This window comes from Calidris pugnax, unplaced genomic scaffold, assembly GCF_001431845.1.
Source record: "Calidris pugnax isolate Ruff unplaced genomic scaffold, ASM143184v1 scaffold70, whole genome shotgun sequence".
Taxonomy (NCBI): Eukaryota; Metazoa; Chordata; class Aves; order Charadriiformes; family Scolopacidae; genus Calidris; species Calidris pugnax.
Window position 1 is genome coordinate 1,374,199 of NW_015090862.1, and position 14,668 is coordinate 1,388,866.

General features: G+C 39.0%; 1 protein-coding gene across 1 annotated transcript; it reads left to right on the forward strand.

Annotated features, from left to right (window-relative positions):
* Window positions 1–308: 308 nt before the first annotated feature.
* On the forward strand, window positions 309–14,451 carry LOC106889392 (neuronal acetylcholine receptor subunit beta-4). Its single transcript, XM_014944318.1, has 6 exons — window positions 309–553; window positions 5,172–5,317; window positions 7,201–7,245; window positions 7,345–7,454; window positions 10,801–11,773; window positions 13,854–14,451. The coding sequence occupies exons 1-6, from the start codon at window positions 499–501 to the stop codon at window positions 13,992–13,994; spliced, it is 1,470 nt and encodes a 489-aa protein (XP_014799804.1). The 5' UTR covers window positions 309–498; the 3' UTR covers window positions 13,995–14,451.
* Window positions 14,452–14,668: the final 217 nt, after the last annotated feature.

Sequence of the window (14,668 nt, forward strand, 5' to 3'; positions counted from 1 at the left end):
CAACCAACTTTTTCTCTTGACACAGAAAATGACCCTCTGCTAGGGCTATAATTTATTGACATGGCTTTCGCTAACAAGTCTTATGGCGCAAAGTTATACCCAGCTCTTCCCACTCATTGCACTTATTAACCAGAAACCCTTCTAAATGTAATCTAGTAGGAAGAATTAAGCAGCCGTATTTTGCAGGTCATGTTCCTTAGCTTGCTCTTTCATTTCCCTTTATTCAACATTATCACATTATGTTCCCTCTTCTTATGTGCTTTTCCTCTTCACAAAGCTCTTTAAACAGCTGCAAAGGGGGAGGGACCACTATGCTCACGAAAACTCCACTTTGCAGAATGCTTCTGCCAGGTCCTACTGTCTGTCTCTTTCCAGGCATTTAATACCTCCAAGATTCAGGTTTGCTTTTACATCTCTTCCTTGTGCATCCCCGACAACAGAGCCTATTGCCAGCTGTCTTAATTGAAGAACAGTAATCCACCTCTTCTACTTATTGCCATGAGGAATACGTACACCCTCTTTCTCCTTGTAGTGGGCTCCTTTTATTTTAACGGTAAGTGATCTTTTCTTTCAGATACAGTTTGCAGAACAGCGATAGTTTTCGGGGCTAGGAGGTAGGACTGTGATATAAGCTTTCAGACAATTTGTAACTGGCACCTCAGTAGGTTGCAGACTTTAGGAGGATGCATGAAATAGACTATTTTAGTGTTGTTTCTGGCTTGTTTGGTATCAGCAAATCCACTACAGTGAATATGGGCAGACAGTAAATTGGACTTAAAATGATAGAACAGTAGGAGATGACAATGACAATCACTAAATAATACCCCTTTAGATGCTCCCGGGATAATCTGTGATGGGGAAAGCAGGTATTGTGCTGAGAGTGAAAAAATAAAAAATGAACCATAATATGAACCATAAATAAGACAGGTATCATCCCTCTACTATTATGGGCTCAAGTTCATATATTTTGTAAAGTTCATGCTTCCTAATTGTTTGATTAGTATGCAAACAGTTTACATTAAGTTGAAATATGTAAATATATGCTAAAAAAAAGGCAAACATACATTAAGAACATGTTCTTTAGTCCATCAGGATTTCTTGCATACGTTTTAGCCAACACAGGCAGCCCAACAGCAGCATGTAATAGTGCATTTACCACGGGAGCTTCTTCCCACGGAGAGACTCTACTGAAGTGTTCAGAGTGAAACTGGCTGAAATTGAACCAAGACAAAAATCACATCTTTCTCATCATTACCTATTCATCCCACGCTTGTTTTGTTTCTTCAATCACTGAAAGGCAACTTTAGAAAACACCTGCTTTGTAACAAATGAAGAGTGAGGGCCTACTTTAGATTCTTAGATTACCCACTTTTAAACCATTAGTATTTCCTTTTTATTTGCATTAACTGTGGTGGAGAAATTAAAATAGCTTTTAAAATACAGTCAATTCAGCACTACTTCCATTGGAACAATAAGGGTTCCAAATTAGCATGCATTGTTTTAAGAGGTTATATAAATCTTTTTATTCAAAAGTACGCTGAGAAGTAACAACATCACAAAGCCATTTCAGAGAAGATAATGGGATTGTGTTATTGCTGCTTCTCACTTGCTCTTCACTAATTACAGATGGGAATTTGGTATGTCACCATTGTCCACAAAAGTTATTTGCAAGAGAGGAAAGAACAAAAATGACAATATATGCTACAATATATTATTTCTAAGCAAATGCTATATCAACATTTATTAAAAGAACTGCAGTCAAAGAGATGGAGGGAACAAGCCTTATGTTAAATTTTGCAAACTAGACAGTGATAACAGTGCACTTGCCTGTACTTGTCAGCATTGCTCCTTATTCTCTTCTGTGGAAATCACTCCAATGTATTTGTCATTACACTGAAAATAAACAGTATAACACAGGGTGACTAGTTATTTCATTTAATATATTTAAATTAGACCATGTAAAAGGGAAAGTTTGCACAGGGGAGTGAATGAAGTCTTTTTTTTTATATTTAAATTAGACCATGTAAAAGAGAAAGTTTGCACAGGGGAGTGAATGAAGTCTGTGGTTTTATTATTTATTATTTATTGGAAGCATCCTGATGCAATTTTTTTTAATGGTCATACTCCCACGGAGAAAACAAAGTTACTGCAGAACGTGTACTGCAAGTTATGTGGCAATTTGTTCTCCTCGTCATGGAGCAGATGCGTAGCATGTTCAGTGAAGCTGAAACAATTTCCCAAGCTCAGGATCCACCCCAGTGTGTTTTCTCTATTACTGCTTTTAGCACATAAAAATACTCCACCCCCAAATTAGGACTGCTTCATCATTCTTGTTAAAACCATTTGTCTAAAAGCATCAGCCTACCCTCTGCAACATTTCTGGTGATTACTGCTATTTGGAAAAAAACAGTTTGTGAGGGAAACTGCACTTCCATTTCTTCCAATTCTGAGAGGAAAAAGAGGAGTTTCAAATGCAAGGATACTGACATCATGAAATGCATATAAAGATGAACTTGAATGCCTGGTAATTTTGTTCTCATTAGGTTCCATCTGGTTAATATGTAGCTTGGTAACGGAAAATAGATTATAAAAATTACACAAGAACCACTCGTTTTTACACATTACTTACAGAGAGATTGGCTTCAGCAACCTTTAGGGCAGTGCACTGCTGACATCTACTGGTATTTGATACAGACAGCTGAGTGAGATGAGAGTAGCCCATGGCAATCTTATAAAGGATTATTAATTACAGAAACCCCTTCCCTAACAAGAGATAATAATTTCTTAAAGGGATTCATTATTTAAAAAATAATTTTTTATAATTAAATCGTGGCCTGGCATTCATCTGTATGAAGTTTATTGATGGAGTCAGTACTCCGAAATCTGAGCTGTTCTCATCAGACATGCAGACCCCACAGCATGTTCTGATTTGCAGACCAGACGACTATGACTGCCAAAACCAGGTTTCAGAGAACAGGATTAATACAAATTCAGAATTAGCCTTCTACAAACATTCTGCAGTTTCTACTTCTTACTCGCTGTTCAGCAAATACTCCATATGCTTGAATATTTACAGAAAAAGATGGCAACACAGTGAAAACATATTTAAAAATTCAAACAAGAATTCACCACCTTTGCTAGCAGCATTCAGTGACCACTGTATGAAACAAACCACATGACAGTTTATTTATATTTGAATTATAGCCATCTGCTTATGTCACTTACATATGCAACAGCAGGAATGTTTGTTAAAAAAACAACCAAACCAAAACAACACACTAAAATAACTTTAACCAAGGTTCTCTCTAGCTACCACAAAGCTTCTCACCTATCTTTATAAACACAGAACGATTCATTCCTAGAGTGCTGCCCCATTTTCTTCACAGTATCAAATTTAGCTCTATCTTGATTGCAATACACAAGAAAAAAACAGAATCTGGAGCTTAGCAAGGATCAGCACAGATCTAGCTTGATAAGCCTCTGATTAGGCAGGTTTACATTGAGAATAAATGTAATATTAAAATATCACATGGTACTAGGGCTTTTATAATAACTTGCAGGGAGGTACGAAGCAAGTGCGAATCAAAAAACAAACTGACCCAGCAAACACAGATATATTCATCCAAATGTGTTGTCTGAAATGGCCTGGGAAGTATCCAAGAAGCCTACTCTGAAGAACAATATTATGGTTAAGTATATGCGACAAAATTTGTGCTACCAATGCCACATCTTGTCTTAAAAGAATTAAAACAAGCCTGGCATTCGTCTCAGCCTCTCCCTAGAGCTTGACTAAAAGCTGTTCTTAGATGTGAAAAATCTGTTCGATGATGTTTCCTTTTACATCTCTCCACTTTCTTACTGGGTGAGAAACAAGAAGTTCTCATAGTATTTTTTTAATCTGAGTGGAATTCAGAAGTACCAAGTTTCAAGACAGACTTGTTCCTCCTGGCAACTTACAGCCCAGTTCACACAGAAACTAGGTACATTCTAGAAATGCACACAAACTTTGGCTGCTTATATGATCCTGGCCTTTTGATGCTTGCTTTTCTCTGGATCTCATGGATATGCTACAACATAAAAAAACCAGGACAAATTAATGTACCAGAAATTTAAAATACTTGCATGGCCAGTGGTTTTTACAGTGTGGAACTGCTCTAGGGAATAATGAAGCAAGTACGCTGTAGGGACGCTGTCCTTGTTTCTGCAATATCTAGGGTTAAGTGCCCTTTCCTATGGAAGAATCATTCTATCAGTTGAATTAGAATTTGTTTTCATTAACACCTGTGTCCATCCGACATACAGCAGGATCTCTCTGGGTCCACTCTGTTCACAGGATGTTACCAGGGCCTTAGTGATCAGTATTATTATGTGGTCAACAGTGGTTTGAAAAGCCCACTAGAATGGCTTTAAAAAGCACATGCAAGAACATGGGAACAGATGCAGTTACTTCTGGGGCTGTGCCATAAGCTGTTCTGCTCCATGGAGGATGTTTAGCCTTGTTCCATAGTATCCTGCAGACGCTGTTTTACAGTCACTGAACTCCAGCTTTGGCCATTGAAGATTTACAGTATTTGTCCTAGTCCATAAATCAGGTTTGGTTTCCATGTAAAATAAGGCTTACATACTGCCTCAGGTTTTCAAATAAAATCATTCTGAAACAGAAACATCACTCGCTACCAAAGAGGTCCCAATCATTAAAAAACTTATGACTCCTACAGCTCATCTCCTTGTTTTCCCCACAGAGTCTCAATTTGCACATGTGCCTGCACGTCTGCCTCCTATGACAATAAAGAGAGAAGTCACAGAGGGACTCCCTGTGTTTGGATCATTGAAACGTTCTTCCCCTGTTATTAAGAGGGTGGTTTGCTTCCAGTTTCTATTTCTGAATCTACTCCCAAAAGTACTGATCAATTTGAACATTTAACTGCAAAAAAAAATGAAAGGGTTCTGATTTATCTGCTTTGATCTATGCTGTGTGAAAGACAGAAAACTTCAGCAGAACAGATCACGGTGCAAGCACCGCATCCTTCTGTTCACACAAGACTACAGTCTGAAGAAAATCAAAAGCCCTCATTATTTCACGAAGACAATCTGATGCACAGAAATTCTGTGATCCCTACATCACGTCACTTGGTCTCCCTTCTAAAATCCTGTTATGTGATGTTTTACAGGAAGCACTGCAGCAGATGCTGAAGAAAAGCTAATGAACCACCTACTGAGCCCTGACAGGTACAATAAGTTAATTCGACCAGCTGTCAACTCATCCCAGTTGGTATCTATAGAACTGCTGGTTTCCCTGGCACAGCTCATCAGCGTGGTAAGTTCAAATTAGGCTATGCCTTTTAATTCCTTACTACCTGTAGCACACTCCAAGTAAAAGTCCTATTGGTATTACTATGTCCCTGTTATTTTCTAGTTTACATAATAATGCTTAGTAGGCAGGGCCCATACGTGCAATTTACTGGTTTTATACTTCAGAATGCAGCTACAACAGGGAGATCAATCTACTATTATTGCCCCCCATGCAATTTACTGGTTTTATACTTTAGAATGCAGCTACAACAGGGAGATCAATCTAGGGCCTAAGGATAAAGGTCATTAGCCAGATCTTCATCCAATAAAATTCCATTAATCAAAAAATCAAAATCATTCCACTGATTTTGGTACCGCTACAGTAAGTTACACCAGGTCAGGACCTATCCTGGACTGTGTACACAATGCAAAACCACCTTCTGCCACTTGTATCAAACAAACGTGGTTGAATGTCCTGAAAACAAGCTATGAAGCCAGCTCAAAACCTCGTGCATATCAGGCACATCAGCAAAGAATACTGAAAAGTTGTAAAGAAAAAGACACATTAGTTCCAACTGGTACAGCGTAACATGGTTAAAACAATTCTCATGCAAGCAATTCCTCATATTCAATAAAAAATACTTCAATGGGTCTGAAAGACATTTTCATTCACAAGGTTAGAATTTGTTTAACAGTTCTTCCAAAGTACAAATACACACCTCGATTCCAAGAGAGGTTCAGCACTAACTGCAGTGGGAACAAGATCTAGCACATAGCGGGAATAATTTCCTGAATCAGGGCTTTCAACTCTGCTGCTCTCTACCTGGATGAAAAAGAGGAAACAGATGACTGACTCCCTGCCAGACTTTGTGTATCGGCCAGTGACTGGATGGCAGCAGACTTTAAGAGACCTATATAATTTATATTCTGAAATTCAAAAGGAAAAGAGAGAGACATTGATGGAACATAAGGGGAACTGTACAAACAGCTTTCATATACTCGTGCAGGCCGATTTACACAGGAGAGACTGTCACATACACCAGATGACTCTGGGACAAGAGCTCCCTCTCTCCTGGAGAATTCCACCTGGACACAGACATGCCTCCTCACATAGTGCACTGCCACCAGTGCCCTCCCAGATTGCAGATTCTGGGCATCAAAAGCAAGTTATCTTGCCCACACAGGCCCCAGCAATCAACAACCTGAACAGAGGAGATGAATAGGCAAGGACCAAGAATGCCACAGCTTAGTATCTCTCCCCCTATATCCTCAATCTGCAAGCAGAAAGCAAAATTAGGCATTTTATAGGCTCTAACAATCTCAAGCATCTTCAGGATCAGAGAATTAACTTGTTTTCCTTCAGATTTCCTCCTGACTCTTTGACGTCCTACCTTGTCCCTCCAATAGAGCACCAGCCACACAGATCTGCTGCAGAGAGACAGCTCTTCTGGACTGCTGTCCATAGAGACAGCAGTTCCATCAAGCAGAGCCTTCCAGCTGAGAGCTTACATGGCAAACCCTATATAAACCTCACAGAATTTAATCTAGGCCTTCCTGGTGGTCAAATGTGCCTTCTCTTTCAAATCAAACCCACAGGCTGGGAGGCAGGTGGGGAGGAAGTCAGCTCGGCAGGGTGGTGGTAATTGTTCCCAAATAGCCACACTCTCTGCCATCACAACCATCCTTGTTAAAAGCCACTTAGAGCTCTGCACTTGTGGGGTCACTAATTATCATCAGTATGTGCATAAGACTGCCCATCTTACCAGCAGAGAAATGCCTGTCTTCAAATACACTAGACAAAATCATGCTGTTCGGTTGGAAATATCCTCAAAAGCTCACTGAATAAGTCTTATTACTTCAGTAAAGTGAAACATTTTAGAAGACTTCTCTCTCTCTTTTTCCCTGCAGAATGAACGGGAGCAGATCATGACTACAAACGTCTGGCTGAATCAGGTAACTAAACCCACAGAGGCACTGTCTTGCAAACCACAAATGTGATTGTTTTGTGCTGGTCTGGATACTCCCCTCACTACTGTACAATTGTTCTCTTAGGAGTGGATTGATTACCGTTTGGCTTGGAAGCCCTCTGAGTATGAAGGAATAAATAGGCTGAGAATACCTGCAAAACACATCTGGTTGCCAGACATTGTGCTTTACAATAAGTAAGTAAAACTTCTGTAGTTTATGCAGACAGTGAACAAAATTTGAACTATGTATCAAGAAACAAGCATCAGAAGCAATAAAGTAGGTCTGATAAAATTCTAAAACCTAGTTTTGTAAACTTCAGCCAGTATCAAATGTATCTGACTGGGGAACTGGCCTCAAAGATAATTTTAGTAAAATCAGGGCTCTGGTTAAAGAAATTCCAGCAGACCTGGAACACGTGTGCACTATGAGCTCTTACAACACCAGAGGATCTGTGACAAGACTCACAATTGAGACACAAACCTGTATCAAACTAGGCTATCTAGAAAGCATGAATTTTAAGTACAAGTGCAGCCATACACTGCTCATGTTTGCAAGAAGACAACACATCTGGAATCCTGTAAGACTTCTTAGGTTCTGAGTTATTTTTGTCTCCTGCTTCTTCTCCCCCGCCAGTCCACTTCCACCACAGACTCCAGGACATAAATCTCTTGTATGTACCAGAACTCTGTGAGTTAATGTTCTTTTACAAAAACAAATTCTATGAGCTCTTACAACACCAGAGGATCTGTGACAAGACTCACAATTGAGACACAAACCTGTATCAAACTAGGCTATCTAGAAAGCATGAATTTTAAGTACAAGTGCAGCCATACACTGCTCATGTTTGCAAGAAGACAACACATCTGGAATCCTGTAAGACTTCTTAGGTTCTGAGTTATTTTTGTCTCCTGCTTCTTCTCCCCCGCCAGTCCACTTCCACCACAGACTCCAGGACATAAATCTCTTGTATGTACCAGAACTCTGTGAGTTAATGTTCTTTTACAAAAACAAATTATGCTCTATTTTCAAAAAGTATTTTTAAAAAATCTATTATAAGAATACATAATAAATTTGTCAAAATTTGACACAGTTGCCTTAAAGTACTGAGAAAAATAAAAGCTTGGTGCTAGACCATACCACAGTTCTCTCAAACAAAGAACTAACAGCCAATTTTGTTTGTGGTTTTGTTTTGTTTTGAAGTCTGTAGCAGAGCCTTGAAGTGAATTATAGTAAGTCTTTGGGAAATAAAATAATCAAAACTTATAATATACTTTCATGATACTTTGAAAACCAATGAATTCATGAACACACGACAGCTTATGAACATATACAGATGGGAAACCTAGGAAGTTTATATATAACTGAGTTAAGTCCCTGGAATCCTACTACTGGAAATCAGATTTAAGAAATACTTAAAACTATTGTATTAGTCAAAAATAATTCAGCCAGTGGATTAGGATGTACTCTGTCTGGTCAAATCTTGTTCTGGTAAATTGTGTCCCCACCCTCTGCGTCTTTCTTCCTTGCTCCCCAAATGATACCATTAATTGGATTGTACGAACGAGAAAGTTTTAAGAGGCTTCTTAAATGTACAGAAACAAGCTTTTAGCCTCACCATATTGGATTCCTACTTAGTACAAAGCTTCAAATTAAAATTTTAGATGAAGGACAACCCCCTGTAACTTTCTGCTGCTGAAGAGGCAACAGTCAGTTCAGGAAGGTGCTAAGGAAAAGACAAAGAGCATCCCATGCCCCACTGCTCTGTCCATACACAGACCATGCCAGGACTGCAGAGGGCACTGAGACAGCACCAGCAGCCCAGCCTCTGTCCCACAGATGAGCCAGGGGCAGCCCCCAGAAGAACCTACCTACTCTCAGTCCAGGATTCTACCCAGAACATCCTATGGCATAATGGTAAATCTAACTCAGGGAGCTACAGACATGTTAGAAATAAGATACAATTTCTTTACTAAAAAATAGCAATCTTATTGGCAATGAACTACCCTTGTATGCTACAGCCACTCAGCTCTGCACCTGGCCGTTTCGCTGCCTACGTGAATTGGCTACAAGGGTCTCCACTCAACGCCAGGCACCAGGGTTTGCACCATGAGGCCTTTCCGGAGCCAAATGTACCTGCTCTGGAGAAAGCTAGGCATCTGCCAGGCCTTGGAGATTTGTAGCACTTCACTGCTTAAAAAAAAAATCAACCTTCGCACTGAAATAGCTTTATTTTCCAACATGTCTTGTCAACAAACAAGTGATTCATTAGACTTTTTATTAACTGTTAAGGAGTGCATTTCCACTCAAATAAAAGGGTGCTACTTAATTATAGTCAGCTGAACTTCATTCATTTACACTTGCACTGAGTTTGGTCTTATATTTTTGCAGATAACATACTGTCCTTAGGTTATGTGCATTTCTTTACATAGATGTTTATTAATCAAAAGGAGGGCATGTGGAATACATCTAATCCAGACTCTTCTTTGCAGTCTAACGAAGTGGCTAACCCAGTTTATAATAAAAGAAATAGATTGAGAAAGAAACAAACCTTTCAGTTTCCTCACCTGTCAAGAAAGACAATGAAGCTCTGTCCATACACAGTTTCCTCACCTGTCAAGAAAGACAATGACTAATAGTTGTTACACTTTCCTTTGGCAGCCTGGCTGAGTTTGAAAGGTGTCTGATAGCACACTTGAGAAGATGCAGTGCATATGCTCAGAAACACTACATTTCAATAATACTTACGAGCAACTGACCACTTCACATTTCTACCTCAGGATATGTCATAGATTAAACAGCCCTAAGTTGTTCGCCCAGAAACACTGGACAGAAGATACTGATAATGATCTCTTCCCTGAATTAAAGGGCCTGTCATAACATAGATACTCTCCTGGTGGAAGTTCGTCAGTTGAAGGAGACACAAAGACAAGATTATCTGTGGGCACTAAGAACTCTGTGCTTTTCTATTCTGTTCTGTAATAAGCAAACATTAACTGGAGTGACACAACAAATTATAAACCATATAATTACATTTCCTCTGCCTACCCTCTCCCTGCATTTCTAACACTGCTCATCTTATTTCCTCACCCAAGTCATTTAGGAGTGTTGCGGTGTGCTCTTAGCAGTGGCTGTGCTCCAGATCAAAGGCACCTCCATTTTCATGCTGGATGATCTCATTTTTACTCAGCCTTCAGAGATGTAGTAAGCCTTAATTACTTTAACAAACATTTACAAAATACTTGGAGCTCTTTGGATGAAATAGAGATGCATATTTGTTGTTTAATAATAATTTTACAAAATATTTTTTGTAAGTATTGGGCCAAATATCAACTCTCTGATTGGAAGAAATGCATACATTAATCTCCTTACCAAGATATAGGTCCCTAGAGCATAGATTTCAAAATCAAAATGTTACTAAACTTCTACTCTAGAAATAACCAGGGTCCACAAGACCAAAAATGTCAGAACTCTTCTGTTTTGAACTATGTTTTTCCTCTTAATGTTTTATTATCTTCTTTTTCTTTCCTTTTGTTTCATTAGTGCGGATGGCACATACGAAGTTTCGCTATACACAAATGCAATTGTACAGAACAATGGCAGCATTCGCTGGTTGCCACCAGCCATTTACAAGAGTGCCTGCAAGATTGAAGTTAAGCATTTCCCATTTGATCAACAAAACTGCACATTAAAGTTCCGGTCCTGGACTTACGATCACACGGAAATTGATATGGTGCTTAAAACTTCCATGGCAAGCATGGACGACTTTACGCCAAGCGGAGAGTGGGACATTGTAGCACTCCCAGGAAGAAGGACTGTGAATCCTTTGGACCCCAAGTATGTTGATGTGACATATGACTTCATTATTAAAAGGAAACCTCTTTTTTATACCATCAATCTTATCATTCCCTGTGTGCTAATTACATCCTTAGCCATCTTGGTGTTCTACTTGCCTTCAGACTGTGGTGAAAAAATGACTTTATGCATATCTGTGTTGCTTGCCTTGACTGTGTTCTTGCTGCTGATCTCCAAAATTGTCCCTCCAACATCTCTAGATGTTCCACTGATTGGGAAGTATCTCATGTTTACAATGGTACTAGTGACCTTCTCAATAGTCACCAGTGTCTGTGTACTCAATGTCCACCACAGATCTCCCAGTACTCACACCATGCCCCCATGGGTAAAACTGGTTTTCCTTGAAAGACTCCCAGCTTACCTGTTCATGAAGCGTCCAGAAAATAATTCTCCACGGCAAAAGCTGTGCAACTGCAAAAAGACAAAAGCAGAGAATCCTTGTATGGACCCATCCGACTTCTACAAGAACTCTACCTACTTTTTGAATACAGCCTCGGCCAAAAAATATGATATGAAAATCACTGAGACTCTTGACAATGTCAGCAGTCATCGAGATTTTAGATTGAGAACAAGCACGAAATTTTCTCCTGAAGTCCAAGAAGCAATTGATGGAGTCAGTTTTATAGCAGAGCACATGAAAAGCGATGACAACGACCAGAGTGTAAGTGAAAATGAGAAATCATCCCCATCTTTTCAAACTTCATCTCCTGTCCTCTTCTGTAACACACTGCTCTCCAGAAAGGCCATCTGAACTCCCTAGCTATTCTGAAGTTTTAAGAGAGAGATTTTAGCTATAGCTTATAAGAGGAAACATTTTTTTCCATTAAAATAACAATGAATTGTGATTTGGTAAACGCTGATACTCTCTTGGACAGTAACATGGCTATTTCTACAAAGAGAATGTTGATTGCTCAGTAAGTCATGAAATACTCTTGAAAAAGCTGTGTTGTCACATTCAAGTAGTGGTTGGCAGTGGAAAAAAATAATATTCAGTTCCAGGTCAGAAAAAGAATATTTTTCCCCACTGTATTCAGTAAGACTGTGACTCAACCCATGGCCAGGCCATGTTAACCAGAAACAATCTTCCTGCAGCTCAAGCATTTATTTACCTAACTGGGCACAGAAGGAGGATTTAGTAAAATTGGTAAAATGCCTTCGCAAACACCCTCTCTGTGCTAAGGTATCTGTCCGTAGATGGCAAACACAATGGGTAGGATTGAAATCCTAATGCCAGCAAAGCTGACACTTCTTTCACTTGAGTTAAATCAGACTCATTATTGGCTATGACAAGTACTTTATCCGGGATGCATTTAAGCAGTGCTGGTGCTGCCCTATTCACTTATTCTACTCATGTGCTACTAGGTAGCACACTAAAGCTGATATAAATACACTGTGAATAATGCTTGGAAAAACTCAGAAGGTTCAGAGTTCTGTTTAGACAAGCACCCATGGTTAGGAAAAATCATCTTCATACCTATCAGTGTCCTCTCGCTGACCCAGATCCCAGTCAGACTCTGGGTTCTCTATTCCTGTTGTGCTCTTCCTCCCTCAGCCAACCAGATTAAATAAAGTCTGGTTCTGATCTTGCAGGAGTCCCTTGAGGAGCATGCCGCTGAGTAGTTCATGTTTTCTATTAACTGAAATTACTGTCAATATAAATAAAGAAGATCAGCTATTAACATTAGACATGAGCTTGGAAACATGGAAACTGACTGAACAGAAGCAGACCTCATAGAGCAGAAAAAAGTTTTCTAATAGCTCAGAAATTCTTGCAAGGAACATACTGCACACTGAAGGATCTACAAAGCTTCCACTTGATATTAAGAAAATTTTCAAGGGTATTTTATACATTAAAAATTAATTGAATGCTTTTCACGCAGGGTCCTCTGATATTACATATCACTGCTTTCTAGATTAACAATTTTAATCTCTCCTTTCTTCCTTCATTATCACGGTCTGATAACAACTGTTCATGTACATCTAGTATAGTCTGATTTCAGAAGCGCACAATTCCCATTAGCAGCAGTGGAAATTAAAAGTGTGCGCTGAAGGAAAAGTATGTAGTGTTCTAATATAAGACATGAGATAACTGACAAGCATGGTAAAGTCATTGAGGTGAAGATGTCCCATGTGTAACTAGAATCAATGAGAGAGGAAAAAACAATCATTCCTGAGATGCAAATGAAGACTGATACATTCCCCCTTTACAATAACAGTCACTTCAGTTGGAGAACAGAATCTAAGGCTGGTCTCATGACTTTCACAGACAACATATGCAAGACAAAAAAGGATTTTAATAAAGGCAACAGTATTAATATGCATTAAACCCCTTGATTAAGATGGCTGCTGATAAGAAAAGAACTCTGAAGCTAACCTTGTTTAATGGCAGTAAACACCATCTATTTTTGTCCGCTGAGATTAATAGCATCTGCAAACTAAAATTAAAGAAAAAAAATCCTTAATTGGATTATACTGTAGGTCCTTCCAGACCAGCTTCCTCCAGGCGGCCACACTCAGTACCTGATGCATCAAAGACAGCTACGAAATATTTACGGTCTTTTTTTCCACCACCCAGACTGGCTGTAGGAGAAAAATCCCTTCCCAAACCTAAACTCAGTTTGTTCCTTGAACCTTGAGATTTGTTTCCTTTTATTTTCATTAAAAAACCCTCATCGTTAGCAAGAGGAAGAGCAAAAGAATGTTACAAATTGCTAATATCTTTAATTGGCTTTTTCTTCCAGGTCATTGAAGATTGGAAGTATGTTGCCATGGTAGTGGACAGGCTGTTTCTCTGGATATTCGTCCTTGTTTGTGTCCTGGGGACTGTTGGATTATTTCTGCAGCCACTTTTTCAAAACCACAATGTTGCCATGAACCCTTAGTTGTCATTTAAAATTGTCAACACGTACATAGATGTCGGGTCTCGTTCTGCTCTCAGTTCCCCTCTCTTAAATCCACAGAGATGCCAATTGAGTTGGTCTTACATCAGATTTGGAGTAGGGAAATGGAAAGTAGAACTTGACTTACTGAGATAGCGAAAAAAAAACCAAACAGAAAACTGTTGTTTTTACCAATGAGTTCAGTACTTCTGGTGATATCTTGGCCCTTCTTTCAATTATTTTAAGTCTGAGAAAGGCATTACATTACAGAGAAAGGTGTTTACTCTACAATGCGCCATCCTGGCTCACAAGGATTTTTATTTAAAAAGTATTTTACATACATTGCTTCAGGAAGGACACTTTCTTTCCTTAGAATACTGCAATTTCCCTATTACAAAGAAGTTATTGCTAAGATATTTATTTCCTTCAACCACATCAAACTACTTGTGTCTGATTTATAAAGAGCTTTACAGGTAGAATCACTGTTTAGCTGTCTGAGTATGATATTTAAAACTGAACTGAGAAATGGAGACATACTTCTGAGGGAACCACCAGTAGGTTTCTCACCTTGCCATCTCTGATAGCTGATTGCTCAACAGAGGCCAAATTAATATATTATAAACAAACATTTATATACTCTGTTCAATGGTGAAATATAAATAAAATGCAAAGTTTTC